This window comes from Manis pentadactyla, chromosome 11 (assembly GCF_030020395.1).
Source record: "Manis pentadactyla isolate mManPen7 chromosome 11, mManPen7.hap1, whole genome shotgun sequence".
In the NCBI taxonomy this organism is placed as follows: Eukaryota; Metazoa; Chordata; class Mammalia; order Pholidota; family Manidae; genus Manis; species Manis pentadactyla.
Genome location: NC_080029.1, coordinates 92,335,218 through 92,352,401, shown reverse-complemented (window position 1 = coordinate 92,352,401; position 17,184 = coordinate 92,335,218). Strand labels below are relative to the sequence as shown.

At 39.3% G+C, this 17,184-nt stretch overlaps 1 protein-coding gene across 3 annotated transcripts in view; it reads left to right on the top strand.

Annotated features, from left to right (window-relative positions):
* Positions 1-17,184, top strand: part of UBR1 (ubiquitin protein ligase E3 component n-recognin 1) — a 200,475-nt gene that overhangs the window by 121,057 nt on the left and 62,234 nt on the right. For all 3 annotated transcript variants that reach the window (XM_036923690.2, XM_057488747.1, XM_057488746.1), the window contains exons 28-29: positions 15-101; positions 6,699-6,880. In XM_036923690.2, the coding sequence (XP_036779585.2) occupies positions 15-101; positions 6,699-6,880 (269 nt within the window). The remainder of the gene's footprint in view (positions 1-14; positions 102-6,698; positions 6,881-17,184) is intronic.

Below are 17,184 nucleotides of genomic sequence, written 5' to 3'. Positions count from 1 at the left end.
TCTATTTTTCACAGATGTTTGACACAGTGAAGCGATTAAGAGAAAAATCTTGTTTAATCGTAGCAACTACATCAGGATCAGAATCCATTAAGAATGATGAGGTAATAACATAATAATGATGATGTTCATCTCTTCTTTGATCTTTATGGCGTAAGGGAGCTGCTGCTTTTGGTTGAAAGGAACCTGCTATAAAGTATGTGAAATGTCCATCTTGTTCATTGTGTTCTATACCACAGGAATTAGTGGTACTTTACACATAGGTTACCAGTATAATATATGTATTTTACAAAAGCAGAGCAAACTGATGTACAGTGAAACTCTTTGAAATACTTTATTGATTTTTAAAACTTTAAATTTTTAAATTGATTTGTAATACGGATTGTTTGACTTAATTGATTTTTATTTTAATATCTGAAATTGGGGTATGTCGTAAAATTTATGGCTTCTTTTAATTTAATCAGTAGTATTCTTTTCTTAATGGAACGTAAAATGATAATACATCTTAGATTCAATGCAGCAATATTTAACTTACAAATTTCCATAATATAATGAATCAGGTTTTGGTGATTCTAGTCTTTAAATTATTAGAATATCACAACTTGTGGTTATTAACTGTCCTTCCTAAAAAAGAAAATCACTGGATTTAAGTTAGAATAAATAATAATAAGAAACCACACAGGAGGAAAAGATGGCAGAGTGAATAGGGTGGTGGAAATCTCCCAAAACCATATATATTTTGAAAATACAGCAAATACAACTATTCCTGAAAGAGTGACCAGAAGTAACAGTACACCAGCCAGGCTGTATCTGCAAGAACCCAGCATCTCATGGAAAAGAGTAAAGTACAAAGCTGGGACATGGTGGGACCCAAGCACTCCCCCCACCACAGCTCACCAGCAGGAAGAAAACAATCAGAGCGGGGAGGGAGTGGAAGCACAGGACTGCTAAATAACCAGTCCTAGTAATCTGCCCCAGAGCACAGACACACATTCTATGGTGCTGTGGAGAAGCAAAGTCTGAAACTAAGACTGCAAACAGATTCCCACAGTCAGCTGCCCTGGGACAAAAGAAAAGCAGGCACATTAAAAGTCTTAAAGGGACAAGGGTTTAATGGGTGGACAAAATCGTCCTGGCACACTCAGCCCAGCTGGCCGGGAACTTTAAGGAGCTGGAGGTACCCTATCCCCCTGGTTGACAACGCAGCTCCGAGGCCCCTCACTACAATAAGCAGCCTGCTGTTCCTTCCTCCCCACTGACACCTGCGAGCAAACTGGCTGTCCTTGCCATTGCTGCAGACCAGCCAGAGAGCACCCCGACCTACAGCAACTACACAGCTTAACACAGAGGCTTCTCCCTGCGTGCGGTTTACTGGCACAGACAGTGGACAGGGGTGCAGAGACCAGGAGGCACGAAGGGGCTTTGTTCTCGTGGGAGAACACCTGCCACTCCCCTGTGACTCCCACCAGCCCCTTAGGCCATCCTGAGGGCCATTCCGCCCATGGCTGTTCAGGGGATTAACCCAGAAGCTGCTCCCTGTACGCGGTTGACCAGCACAGACAGCGGAGAGGGGCGTGGAGACCGGGAGGCATGACAGGGCTTTGTTCTCATGGCAGAACACATGCCACTTGCCTGAGACCCCTGCTAGGGCCCTAGGCCATCCTGAGGGCTGATGAACCCACGGCAGTTCAGGGGATTAACCCAGAGCCTGCTCCCTGCCTGCAGTTGACCGGTACAGACAACGGAGGTGGGCACAGAGACCAGGAGGCACAAAGGGGTTTTGTTCTTGTGGCAAAACACGCACCAGTTGCCTGTGACCCCCACCAGTGCCCTAGGCCATCCCGAGGGCCAACCCGCCCATAGCAACCTAGGGGATTCATCCAGAGACCCCTCCCTGTGTGGAGTTAACTGACACAGACAGCGGAGACAGGCAAGGCGACCAGCAAGCAGGAAGAGACTTTGTACTCCCATCTGATACAAGTGCCACTTGCTGGTGACCACTCCCATTGCTCAAGGACCATGAAAAGGCAGAAGAACCTTGTTCAATCCAAAACCCCTCCAGCACCAGAAAGACGGCTCGGTGAGACTGAAATAAGTTTGCCTGAAACAGAATTCAAAATAAAAGTCATAAGCATGCTGATGGAGCTACAGAAAAATATTCAAAAGCTAAGGGATGAATTCAGGAGGGAGATAACAGAAATGAAACAAACAGTGGGGGGATTTAAAGAAGATAGGATGAAGTGGAGGCGCCTGTTAATTCAATAGAAATCAGAGAACAGGAATACAGATAAGCTGAATCAGAGAGAGAAAAAAGGTTTTCCAGGAATGAAAGAATATTAAGAGAACTGTGTGACCAATCCAAACAGAAAAATATTCACATTATAAGGATACCAGAAGAAGAAGAGAGAAAAAAAGGGATACAAAGTGCTTTGAAGAAATGATTGCTGCAAACTTCCCCAATCTGGGGAAGGATAGTCTCTCAGGCCATAGAAGTCCACAGATCTCCCAACACAAGGGACCCAAGGAGAACAACACCAAGACATATAATAATTAAAATGGCAAAGATGAAGGATAAGGACAGAGTATTAAAAGCAGCCAGAGAGAGAAAAAAGATCACCTATGAAGGAAAACCATCAGGCTATCATCAGACTTCTCAGCAGAAACCTTACAGGCCAGAAGGGAATGGCATGACATATTCAATGCAATGAAACAGAAGGGGCTTGAACCAAGAATACTGTACCCAGTAAGATTATCATTTGAAGGAGGGATTAAGCAATTCCCAGATAAGCAAAAGTGACGGAATTTACCTCCCATGAACCATATCTACAGTGTATTTTAAAGGGTCAGCTCTAGATGGAAGCATGTCTGAGGCTAAATAGCTGTCACCAGATAAAAAAAAACACAGCAAGGGAAGACCAACTAAATACTAACTAAATGCAAAATTAAATCAGCTACCAACGAAGTCAGTCACGGGGTACACAAAGAGTACAGAATAAGACCCCTAACATATAAAGAGTGGATGAGGAAGAAGAAGGGAGGGAAATAAAGAATCACCAGACAGTGTCTATAATAGCTCAATAAGCAAGTTAAGTTAGGTGGTAAGATACTAAAGAAGCTAACCCTGAACCTTTGGTAACCATGAACCTAAAGCCTGCAATGGCAATAAGTGCATATCTTTCAATAATCACCCTAAATGTAAATGGACTGAATGCACCAATCAAAAGACACAGACTAATAGAATGGATAAGCAAGACCCATCTATATGCTGCTTACAAGAGACCCACCTCAAACCCAAAGACATGCACAGACTAAAAGTCAAGGGATGGAAAAAGATACTCCATGCAAACAATAGGGAAAAAAAGCAGGTGTTGCAGTACTAGTATCAGACAAAACAGACTTCAAAACAAGGAAAGTCACAAGAGACAAAGAAGGACATTACATAATGATAAAGGAGTCAGTCCAATAAGAGGATATAACCATTATAAATGTCTATGGACCCAACACAGGAGCACCTACATATGTGAAACAAGTAGTAACAGAATTAAAGGGGGAAACAGAATGCAATGCATTCATTTTAGGAGACTTCAACATTCCACTCACTCCAAAGGACAGATCCACCAGACAGAAAATAAGTAAGGACACAGAGGCACTGAACAACACACTAGAACAGATGAACCTAACAGACATCTATAGAACATTCCACCAAAACCAGCAAGATACACCTTCTTCTCAAGTGCACGTGGCATTATTTTCCAGAATAGACCACATACTAGCCACAAAAAGAGCCTCAGCAAAGTCAAAAAGATTGAAACTGTACCAACCAACTTCTCAGATCACATAGGTATAAAACTAGAAAGAAATTGTACAAAGAAAGCAAAAAGGCTCACAAACACATGGAGGCTTAACAACATGCTCCTAAGTAATCAGTGGATCAGTGACCAAATGAAAACAGAGATCAAGAAATATATGGAAACAAATGAAAAGAACAGCTCAACACTCCAACTTCTGTGGGACATGGCGAAGGCAGGTCTAAGAGGAAAGTATATATCCAGGCCTATTTAAAGAAGGAAGAACAATCCCAAATGAATAGTCTAAACCCACAATTATTGAAACTGGAAAAAGAAGAATAAATGAGGCACAAAGTTAGTAGAAGGAGGGAAATAATAAATATCAGGGAAGAAATTAAAAAAATTGAGAAGAATAAAATAGAAAATATTAATGAAACCAAGAGCTGATTCTTTGAGAAAATAAACAAAATAGATAAACCCCTAGCCAGACTTACCAAGAAAAAAAGAGAATCTACACACATAAACAGAATCCGAAATGAGAAAGGAAAAATCACTGTGTACACTACAGAAATACAATGAATTATTAGAGACTAGTATGAAAAATTATATGCTAACAAACTGGATAACCTAGAAGTAATGGACAACTTTTCTGAAAAATACAACCTTACAAGACTGACCCACGAAGAAACAGAAAATCTGAGCACACCAATTACCAGCAATGCAATTGAATCGTTAATGAAAAAACTACCCAAGAACAAAACCTCCGGGCCAGATGGATTCACCACTGAATTTTATCAGACGTTTAGAGAAGACATAATATCCATTCTCCTTAGTTTTCCAAAAAGAAGAAGAGGAGGGAATACTTCCAAACTCATTCTATGAAGCCAGCATCACTCTAATACCAAAACCAGGCAAAGACCCCACACAAAAAGAAAACTACAGACCAATATACCTGATGAAGAATGATGCAAAAATACTCAACAAAATATTAGCAAACTGAATTCAAAAGTACATCAAGAGGATCATACGTCATGATCAAGTGTGATTCATCCCAGGGATGCAAGAATGGTACAACATTCTAAAATCCTTCAACATCATCCACTATATCAGTAAAAAGGCCAAAAAGCACATGATCATCTCCATAGATGCTGAAAAAGCATTTGACAAAATTCAACACCCATTTATGATAAAAACTCTCAACAAAATAGGTATAGAGGGCAAGGACCTCAACATAATAAAGGCCATATATAACTCTTAGAAAAAAAGGCAAAAATCTCTTGGACATAAACATGTTCAAGAGCAACTTCTTCATGAGCATATCTCCCTGGGTATGGGAAACAAAAAGCAAAAATGAACAAGTGGGACTATATCAAGCTGAAAACCTCCTGTACAGCAAAGGACACCACCAATAGAACAAAAAGGCATCCTACAGTATGGGAGAATATATTCATAAATGATGTATCCGATAAAGAATTGACATCCAAAATACCTAAAGAGCTCACGCATCTCAACAAACAAAGTAAGTAATCCAATTAAAAAATGGTCAGATTATCTTAACAGACACTTCTCCAGAGAAGAAATTCAGATTGCCAACAGGCATGTGAAAAGATGCTCCACATCACTAATCATCACAAAAATGCAGATTAAAAGCACTATGAGATACCACTTCACACCACTCAGGATGTCCAGCATCCAAAAGACAAACAACAACAAATGCTGGCGAGGATGTGGAGAAAGGGGAACCCTCCTATACTGCAGGTGGGAATGTAAATTAGTTCAACCATTGTGGAAAGCAGTATGGGCATTCCTCAAAAAACTAAAAATAGAAATACCATTAGCCCCAGAATTCCACTCCTAGGAATTTACCCTAAGAATGCAGCAGCCCAGTTTGAAAAAGACATATGTATCCCTATGTTTATTGCACTATTTACAATAGCCAAGAAATGGAAGCAACCCAAGTGTCCATCAGTAGATGAATGGATAAAGAAGATGTGGTACATATACACAATGGAATATTATTCAGCCATAAGAAGAAAACAAATCCAACAAATTGCAACAACATGGATGGAGCTAGAGGGTATTATTAGCCTCAGTGAAATAAGCCGGCAGAGAAAGACAAGTACCAAATGATTTCACTGATCTGTAGAGTATAAGAACAAAGAAAAAACTGAAGGAACAAAACAGCAGCAGAATCACAGAACCGAAGAGTGGACTAACAGTTACCAAAGGGAAAGGGATTGGGGAGGGTGAATGAGAAGGAAGGGATAAGGAGAATAAGGGGCATTATGATTAGCACACATAATGTGGCGGGGGGGTGCCTGGAGAAGGCAATAAAGCACAGAGAAGAGAAGTAATGACTCAATAGCCTCTTACTGTGCTGATGTACAGTGACTGTAATGGGGTATGTGGTGGGGACTTGATAATGGGGGGAATCTAGTAACACAATGTTGCTCATGTGATTGTATATTAAAAAAAAAAAAGTAAAAAAAAAATACTAAGACGCCAGTACATCTCAGTAAATTATTGAAGTTCTCAGTCTTTACAATGTGTCTAGGAGTAGCTGTTAGACTTCATTATGTTGGCTTAAACTGATTGTCAATGATTAAATTATTGACAAATGATTTCAATATTTCATTTTATTTTGTTTCTTAATTGAGTATGAAATGCAGTTTATTGGGTATCTAAGGTACTTGGCCTTTACATTAAATTATTAAAAATAGTCAAAGGAGGAATTAGTTGTATGATGTGGTGGAGCTCACGATATGCTAATTTTGAGGCATCACATTGAGTCTGTTGCTTAAGGGGTAGTTTAGTTTTATCAAACTCTTATTGTACGAAATTTTGCCTTGCTGAATGGTATATGTGAATTTTAACAATGGATCTTACCTACTTTTTGTGGTTCTTGATACCCAGATTACTCATGATAAAGAAAAAGCAGAACGAAAAAGAAAGGCTGAAGCTGCTAGACTGCATCGCCAGAAGATCATGGCTCAGATGTCTGCCTTACAGAAAAACTTCATTGAAACTCACAAACTCATGTATGACAGTACATCAGAAATGTCTGGGAAAGAAGACTCCATTATGGAGGAAGAGAGGTAAAACAAACTAAAACTAATAGTCAGCAGCTCAGTTTTTTGAAGGGAAAATTACATTCTCATTTTAAATAAATCTTTTCTGAAGTAGGTTTTATAGTAAGAGAAATTATACTATTTTTAAGCGAGGAAGGGCACAGTGAAGGTTCTAAGGTACTCAGTAAATGTAATTTTATGTTGATAAACTGTTTCAGTATGCAGTAAAGTTTGTGTGGAACCTTTATGCACAAAAAGAGAAAAATGGGAACATCAAAAATAGAAATAAAAAATAGATTATCTTGTATTGTGGGCTTTTTTCACATATATACTTACATCAAGTTCATATTATTTCACATCATTTTTTATGATTTCTGATAAAGTGACCTCAGTTTCTACAATTGAAAGAAAATTCTTCAACTGAAAATGTTATTTATATTAGTTTTTCTTTTTTCTTTAAAGAAGACATTGCCTATAGCTATAGTCGGGAGTAGCACATTGGAATGGAATTCAGTAAATGTGTTGTTCTGAGTCCGACTATGATCTTCTCTTGGGGAATCAGTGAACCTTCTGAGAGCCTTGCTTTAAGGACTCTTATATTGATGCAGTAAGAAAAGGGAAGAGGCAAAAGAATGGTACTTTGAAAATCATTCCAATTAAAAATATTGAAGATCTCTCCTGTGGTTGTTTTTACAAGTTTTTCCCTCACTTCCCAATTTTCCCTTATTACAAATAATGTGTCAGAACATTTTTGTATGTGCCCCCTTGTGCAGTTGTACAGGTATTTCTCAAGGGTCGAATCTCATAAGTGAACAGGGCTGAGTCATAATTTTTAAAAACTTTAATAGATACTGCTGCATTGCCCTGAAAAGTAGTTTTACCAACTTCTACTTCCAACAGTATTTCAGTGTATGAGAATGCCCATTTCCTTCTTTCTCACCAATACTTAAAATTATCAGTACTTGAAAATATGTTATATAATCAAAATTATAAACTTGTGTCAGTCTGAATTTCCCTGATTACTCTTGAGTACTAGTTTGAGCATCTTTCCATATGATTGATTACTACCCTGTTAATTTATCTTCTGGAAATTGCTGGTTACTGTCTTTTGCCCTTCTCTACTGGGTGCTGTGCTTTGTCTTACTCATTTGTGAAGTCCTTAAAAATTATGGACAGTAAACTTGGGTTTCCCATATTTTGTCTTTTTTTAACATTATGAAGTTTAGTCATTAAGAAGTTTTTTTGTTTTTTTTTTTTTTTTCTATTTGAAGATGACATGATTTTATATATAGAAAATCCAAAACAATCAAAAAGCTGTTAAATCAAATCAACATATTGAGTAAAGTTGCAGAATACAAAAGTAACATAAAACTTTCAGTAGCATTTTTATACACAACAAACTTTCTGAAAAAGAAATAAAGAAATTGATCCCATTTATAAGGTCAAAAACAATAAAACATGTTGGAATAAATCTAATCAAGAAGGTGAAAGATCTCCACTCTGAAAACTACAGACATTGAATAAAGAAATTGAAGAAGACACAATAAATGGATAGGTATCCTATGTTCATGGATTGGAAGAACTAACATTCTTAAAATGTCAGTACTATGAAGAGCCTTCTATGAATTCAATGCAATCCCCATTAAGATTCCAATGGCATTTTTTTTTTTTAATAATTATTTTTTATTGAAGGGTAGTTGACGCACAGTATTACATTACATTAGTTTCAAGTGTACAACACAGTGGTAGAACATTTATATACATAATTCTAGGTTCCAGCTATCACCCTACCAAGCTGTTACAGTATCTTGACTATATTCCTCATGCTATACATTACATCCCGGTTACTTATTTATTTTACAATTGGAAGTCTGTCCTTTTTTTTTTTTCTTTTTTTTTTTTGTGAGGGCATCTCTCATATTTATTGATCAAATGGTTGTTAACGACAATAAAATTCTGTATAGGGGAGTCAATGCTCAATGCACAATCATTAATCCACCCCAAGCCTAATTTTCGTCAGTCTCCAATCCTCTGAGGCACAACAAACAAATTCCTACATGTAGAACAAATTCCTACACAATGAATAAGTTACATAGTGAACAGTACAAGGAGAGTCATCACAGAAACTTTCGGTTTTGCTCATGCATTATGAACTATAAACAGTCAGTTCAAATATGAATACTCATTTGGTTTTTATACTTGATTTATATGTGGATACCACATTTCTCTCTTTATTATTATCATTTTTAATAAAATGCTGAAGTGGTAGGTAGATACAAGATAAAGGTAGAAATCATAGTTTAGTGTTGTAAGAGAGCAAATGTAGATGATCAGGTGTGTGCCTGTAGACTATGTGCTAATCCAAGCTAGACCAGGGCAATAAGACATCCACGTATGCAGAAGATTTCTCTCAGAACAGGGGGGGTGAGGTTCTAAGCCTCACCTCTGTCGATCCCCAATTTCTCACCTGATGGCCCCCCTGCGACTGTGCCTGTCTTAGGTTGTTCCTCCCTTGAGGAATCTTACCCGTCTCTGGCTAACCAGTCATCTTCCGGGGCCATACAGGGAAATGTGAAGTTGGTAAGTGAGAGGGAAGCCTTATTGTTTGAAAAGGTTAGCTTTTTACTTCTTTGCATATTTCTGCCCTGTGGCTTCTATGCCCAGCATTTGTCTTGAGGTATCTTTACCACTTGGAGGAGTTATGATACTCGGTAAATTTGATATGAGGCACGAATTCCATTTAAGGGTTGTAATTAGGAAGGAAGAAGAAAAGCTATAGAAGTAGCAGACGGAAGAAAACATGGGAAGATTGATTATTTCTTTGACATATCTTCTTGTAGAGTAACTTCAGCATATATAGGTTTTAAGCTACTACTTAAATTGTGCACACACATTAACATAATAGGAGTATAGTTACATAACCAAAGCATATCTGTAATTACCAGCCATCTCCAGTGAAACCAAGAAAACCATTAAGGCACCCTAGGCATTTGTGAAAACTTATCTATGATATGGTGGATATTGTCCAACTGAACTTGAACAGTCTGAGAGAAATCAGACAAATTAAAACAACCCATTCCTGGGGACTGTTCACATGCCATATGTTCTCTTAACAGTAAATAGTCTGTAGTTGTAAGACCTTGGAGCGCTACAATTTGCACCTCTCCAAATTCTTGGTTGAGTTCCAACAGTATAGATCCAGTCAAATTTGTTGTTCCACTGTATGCACAGGCCAGCTTAGATATCTCCTTCCTCATTCCCATGGCAAGTCCAGGAACTGGTGGGATGAGTGCATCCACAGCTGTAGCAGTGCGTGGATCTTTGTTGGGGTTTTTGATGATCATCTTCTGGCATGAGTCTTCCAGAGAGTGCAGATGTTGGAAGTTCTTTTTCATATCGTATCTTAGTTCATTTTTGGGGTAGCCAAATTAGGCTTTAATCCTCTGTATAAACACAAACAGACCCTTTGCCTACACTTTTATATGCCCTTTATACCCTTGTGTAGAACTCGTTGGAGGTTACCACACAGGAACTGCCCAATTTTTTTTTTTTTGCTTTGTTTTTGGTATCACTAATCTACACTTACATGACGAATATTATGTTTACTAGGCTCTCCCCTATACCAGGTCTCCCCTATAAACCCCTTTACAGTCACTGTCCATCAGCATAGCAAAATGTTGTAGAATCACTACTTGCCTTCTCTGTGTTGTACAGCCCTCCCTTTTCTCCTACCCCCCCCATGTATGTTAATCTTAATACCCCCCTACTTCTCCCCCCCTTATCCCTCCCTACCCACCCATCCTCCCCAGTCCCTTTCCCTTTGGTACCTGTTAGTCCATTCTTGAGTTCTGTGATTCAGCTGCTGTTTTGTTCCTTCAGTTTTTCCTTTGTTCTTATATTCCACAGATAAGTGAAATCATTTGGTATTTCTCTTTCTCCGCTTGGCTTGTTTCACTGAGCATAATACCCTCCAGCTCCATCCATGTTGCTGCAAATGATTAGATTTGCCCTTTTCTTATGGCTGAGTAGTATTCCATTGTGTATATGTATCACATCTTCTTTATCCATTCATCTATTGATGGACATTTAGGTTGCTTCCAATTCTTGGCTATTGTAAATAGTGCTGCAATAAACATAGGGGTGCATCTATCTTTCTCAAACTTGATTGCTGCATTCTTAGGGTAAATTCCTAGGAGTGCAATTCCTGGGTCAAATGGTAAGTCTGTTTTGAGCATTTTGATGTACCTCCATACTGCTTTCCACAATGGTTGAACTAGTTTACACTCCCACCAGCAGTGTAGGAGGGTTCCCCTTTCTCCACAGCCTCGCCAACATTTGTTGTTGTTTGTCTTTTGGATGGCAGCCATCCTTACTGGTGTGAGGTGATACCTCATTGTAGTTTTAATTTGCATTTCTCTGATAATTAGCGATGTGGAGCATCTTTTCATGTGTCTGTTGGCCATCTGTATTTCTTTTTTGGAGAACTGTCTGTTCAGTTCCTCTGCCCATTTTTTAATTGGGTTATTTGTTTTTTGTTTGTTGAGGCGTGTGAGCTCCTTATATATTCTGGACGTCAAGCCTTTATCGGATGTGTCATTTTCAAATATATTCTCCCATACTGTAGGGATCCTTCTTGTTCTATTGATGGTGTCTTTTGCTGTACAGAAGCTTTTCAGCTTAATATAGTCCCACTTACTCATTTTTGCTGTTGTTTTCCTTGCCCGGGGAGATATGGTCAAGAAGAGGTCACTCATGTTTATGTCTAAGAGGTTTTCGCCTATGTTTTCTTCCAAGAGTTTAATGGTTTCATGGCTTACATTCAGGTCTTTGATCCATTTTGAGTTTACTTTTGTATATGGGGTTAGACAGTGGTCCAGTTTCATTCTCCTACATGTAGCTGTCCAGTTTTGCCAGCACCACCTGTTGAAGAGACTGTCATTTCGCCATTGTATGTCCATGGCTCCTTTATCAAATATTAATTGACCATATATGTCTGGGTTAATGTCTGGATTCTCTAGTCTGTTCCATTGGTCTGTGGCTCTGCTCTTGTGCCAGTACCAAATTGTCTTGATTACTATGGCTTTATAGTAGAGCTTGAAGTTGGGGAGTGAGATCCCCCCTACTTTATTCTTCTTTCTCAGGATTGCTTTGGCTATTCGGGGTCTTTGGTGTTTCCATATGAATTTTTGAATTATTTGTTCCAGTTCATTGAAGAATGTTGCTGGTAGTTTCATAGGGATTGCATCAAATCTGTATATTGCTTTGGGCAGGATGGCCATTTTAACGATATTAATTCTTCCTAACCACGAGCATGGGATGAGTTTCCATCTGTTAGTGTCCCCTTTAATTTCTCTTAAGAGTGACTTGTAGTTTTCAGAGTATAAGTCTTTCACTTCTTTGGTTAGGTTTATTCCTAGGTATTTTATTTTTTTTGATGCAATTGTGAATGGAGTTGTTTTCCTGATTTCTCTTTCTGTTGGTTCATTGTTAGTATATAGGAAAGCCACAGATTTCTGTGTGTTGATTTTGTATCCTGCAACTTTGCTGTTTTCCGATATCAGTTCTAGTAGTTTTGGAGTGGAGTCTTTAGGGTTTTTTATGTACAGTATCATGTCATCTGCAAATAGTGACAGTTTAACTTCTTCTTTACCAATCTGGATTCCTTGTATTTCTTTATTTTGTCTGATTGCCGTGGCTAGGACCTCCAGTACTATGTTAAATAACAGTGGAGAGAGTGGGCATCCCTGTCTAGTTCCCGATCTCAGAGGAAATGCTTTCAGCTTCTCGCTGTTCAATATAATGTTGGCTGTGAGTTTTTCATAGATGGCCTTTATTATGTTGAGGTACTTGCCCTCTATTCCCATTTTGCTGAGAGTTTTTAACATGAATGGATGTTGAACTTTGTCAAATGCTTTTTCAGCCTCTATGGAGATGATCATGTGGTTTTTGTCTTTCTTTTTGTTGATGTGGTGGATGATGTTGATGGACTTACGAATGTTGTACCATCCTTGCATCCCTGGGATGAATCCCACTTGGTCATGGTGTATGATCCTTTTGATGTATTTTTGAATTCGGTTTGCTAATATTTTGTTGAGTATTTTTGCATCTACGTTCATCAGGGATATTGGTCTGTAGTTTTCTTTTTTGGTGGGGTCTTTGCCTGGTTTTGGTATTAGGGTGATGTTAGCTTCATAGAATGAGTTTGGGAGTATCCCCTCCTCCTCTATTTTTTGGAAAACTTTAAGGAGAATGGGTATTATGTCTTCCCTGTATGTCTGATAAAATTCCGAGGTAAATCCATCTGGCCCGGGGGTTTTGTTCTTTGGTAGTTTTTTGATTACCGCTTCAATTTCGTTGCTGGTAATTGGTCTGTTTAGATTTTCTGTTTCTTCCTGGGTCAATCTTGGAAGGTTATATTTTTCTAGGAAGTTGTCCATTTCTCCTAGGTTTCCCAGCTTGTTAGCATATAGGTTTTCATAGTATTCTCCAATAATTCTTTGCATTTCCGTGGGGTCCGTCGTGATTTTTCCTTTCTCGTTTCTGATACTGTTGATTTGTGTTGACTCTCTTTTCTTCTTAATAAGTCTGGCTAGAGGCTTATCTATTTTGTTTATTTTCTCGAAGAACCAGCTCTTGGTTTCATTGATTTTTGCTATTGTTTTATTCTTCTCAATTTTATTTATTTCTTCTCTGATCTTTATTATGTCCCTCCTTCTGCTGACCTTAGGCCTCATCTGTTCTTCTTTTTCCAATTTTGATAATTGTGACATTAGACCATTCATTTGGGATTGCTCTTCCTTTTTTAAATATGCTTGGATTGCTATATACTTTCCTCTTAAGACTGCTTTTGCTGTGTCCCATAGAAGTTGGGGCTTAGTGTTGTTGTTGTCATTTGTTTCCATATATTGCTGGATCTCCATTTTGATTTGGTCATTGATCCATTGATTATTTAGGAGCGTGTTGTTAAGCCTCCATGTGTTTGTGAGCCTCTTTGCTTTCTTTGTACAGTTTATTTCTAGTTTTATGCCTTTGTGGTCTGAAAAGTTGGTTGGTAGGATTTCAATCTTTTGGAATTTTCTGAGGCTCTTTTTGTGACCTAGTATGTGGTCTATTCTGGAGAATGTTCCATGTGCACTTGAGAAGAATGTATATCCCGCTGCTTTTGGATGTAGAGTTCTATAGATGTCTATTAGGTCCATCTGCTCTACTGTGTTGTTCAGTGCTTCCGTGTCCTTACTTATTTTCTGCCCGGTGGATCTATCCTTTGGGGTGAGTGGTGTGTTGAAGTCTCCTAGAATGAATGCATTGCAGTCTATATCCCCCTTTAGTTCTGTTAGTATTTGTTTCACATATGCTGGTGCTCCTGTGTTGGGTGCATATATATTTAGAATGATTATATCCTCTTGTTTGACTGAGCCCTTTATCATTATGTAGTGTCCTTCTTTATCTCTTGTTACTTTCTTTGTTTTGAAGTCTATTTTGTCTGATATTAGTACTGCAACCCCTGCTTTCTTCTCACTGTTGTTTGCTTGAAATATGTTTTTCCATCCCTTGACTTTTAGTCTGTACATGTCTTTGGGTTTGAGGTGAGTTTCTTGTAAGCAGCATATAGATGGGTCTTGCTTTTTTATCCATTCTGTTACTCTGTGTCTTTTGATTGGTGCATTCAACCCATTAACATTTAGGGTGACTATTGAAAGATATGTACTTATTGCCATTGCAGGCTTTAAATTCGTGGTTACCAAAGGTTCAAGGTTAGCCTCTTTAGTATCTTACTGCCTAACTTAGCTCGCTTATTGAGCTGTTATATACACTATCTGGAGATTCTTTTCTTCTCTCCCTTCTTGTTCCTCCTCCTCGATTCTTCATATGTTGGGTGTTTTGTGCTGTGCTCTTTCTAGGAGTGCTCCCATCTAGAGCAGTCCCTGTAAGATGTTCTGTAGAGGTGGTTTGTGGAAAGCACATTCCCTCAGCTTTTGTTTGTCTGGGAATTGTTTAATCCCACCGTCATATTTGAATGATAGTCGTGCTGGATACAGTATCCTTGGTTCAAGGCCCTTCTGTTTCATTGTGTTAAATATATCATGCCATTCTCTTCTGGCCTGTAGGGTTTCTGTTGAGAAATCTGACGTTAGCCTGATGGGTTTCCCTTTATAGGTGACCTTTTTCTCTCTAGCTGCCTTTAACACTCTTTCCTTGTCCTTGATCTTTGCCATTTTAATTATTATGTGTCTTGGTGTTGCCCTTCTTGGATCCTTTCTGTTGGGGGTTCTGTGTATTTCCGTGGTCTGTTCGATTACTTCCTCCCCCAGTGTGGGGAAGTTTTCAGCAATTATTTCTTCTAAGATACTTTCCATCTCTTTTCCTCTCTCTTCATCTTCTGGGACCCCTATAATACGGATATTGTTCCTTTTGGATTGGTCACACAGTTCTCTTAATATTGTTTCATTCCTGGAGATCCTTTTGTCTCTCTATGTCAGCTTCTATGCGTTCCTGTTCTCTGATTTCAATTCCATCAATGGCCTCTTGCATTCTATCCATTCTGCTTATAAACCCTTCCAGAGTTTGTTTCATTTCTGCGATCTCCTTTCTGGCATCTGTCATCTCCTTCCGGACTTCATCCCATTACTCTTGCGTATTTCTCTGCATCTCTGTCAGCATGTTTATGATTCTTATTTTGAATTCTTTTTCAGGGAGACTGGTTAGGTCTGTCTCCTTCTCTGGTGTTGTCTCTGTGATCTTTGTCTGCCTGTAGCTTTGCCTTTTCATGGTGATAGGAATAGTCTGCAGAGCTGGGACGAGTGACGGCTGGAAGGACTTCCTTTCTTGTTGGTTTGTGGCCCTCCTCTCCTGGGAGAACAGCGGCCTCTAGTGGCTTGTGCTGCGCAGCTGGGCGCAGACAGGGCTTCTGCTTCCTGCCCGGCTGCTATGGAGTTAATCTCCGCTGTTGCTGTGGGCGTGGCCTGGCTCGGGCAGCTACTCCAAAATGGTGGAGTCGCGTTGGAGCAGGAGCGGCTGGGAGGCTATTTATCTCCGTAAGGGGCCTCCCTGCTCCCTGCAGCCCAGGGGTTAGGGTGCCCAGAGATCCCAGATTCCCTACCTCTGGATTAAGTGACCCGCCCTGCCCCTTTAAGACTTCCAAAAAGCACCCGCCAAAACAAAACAACGCCCACCAAAAAAAAAAAGAAAAAAAAATTTTCTTAATTAAAAAAAAAAAAAAATTTTTTTTAATTAAAAAAAAAAAAAAAGGTGGTCGTTCGTTTTTCTTTATTCTGCGGTGCCAGCCTCAGGCCTCTGCTCACCGGTCTTTCTGCCCTGTTTCCCTAGTATTGGGGTCCCTGTCCCTTTAAGACTTCCAAAAAGCGCTCGCCAAAACAAAGCAGCAAAAAAGCAAAAAAAAAAAAAAAATGGTCGCGCGCTTTTCTTATGTCCTCTGTCGCCCAGCCTCCAGTGCCTGCTCACTGTTCTTGCTGCCCTGTTTTCCCAGTATCGAGCGCCCTGCACTCTGGCCCGGATGGCGGGGGCTGGGTGTTCGGCAGTCCTGGGCTCCGTCTCCCTCCCGCTCTGCCTGCTCTTCTCCCGCCGGGAGCTGGGGGGAGGGGCGCTCGGCTCCCGCGGGGCCGGGGCTTGTATCTTACCCCCTTCGCGAGGCGCTGGGTTCTCTCAGGTGCGGATGTGGTCTGGATATTGTCCTGTGTCCTCTGGTCTTTATTCTAGGAAGGGTTGTCTTTGTTATATTTTCATAGATATATGTTGTTTTGGGAGATTTCCGCTGCTTTACTCACGCCGCCATCTTCTGCCCCCCTCATTAAGAAGTTTTAAATATTGATACAAATATATTAGTCTTTTAGAATTTTAACTTTTTGTATCTTAAGAAAGCTTTTTCTATCCCAAAGTCACAAATATATTCTCTTAAACTTTTTAAAATAAAATTTTAATTACTTAGTTTCCCTTTTAAAAATCAAATGTTAGCATTAAGGCGAAAGTTCCATTTGAGCACTGGCCCAGATCCTGGACTCCTTTCTGCCCTTGCTCAGAGAAACTCTGGTTGTAAGTTTTATGTGTATGCTGTCATAATTTTTACTGTGCTATTACATACAAATATATGTAACCATGGAATTATATAGTATCATTCAGCCTTTGTTTCATTTGTATAAATGTTATTATGTGTGGATCAATCTGCAGCTTGTCATTTTCACTCAACAGGATGTTTTGGAAATCTGTATGTATTCTTACATGTAAAATGAACTCAGTGTTACTCAGTTTTGGAATATGGGCAGCAGTTCTTTTTTCATACTCCATGAATTATAGGACCTTGAGCATCTCTGTCT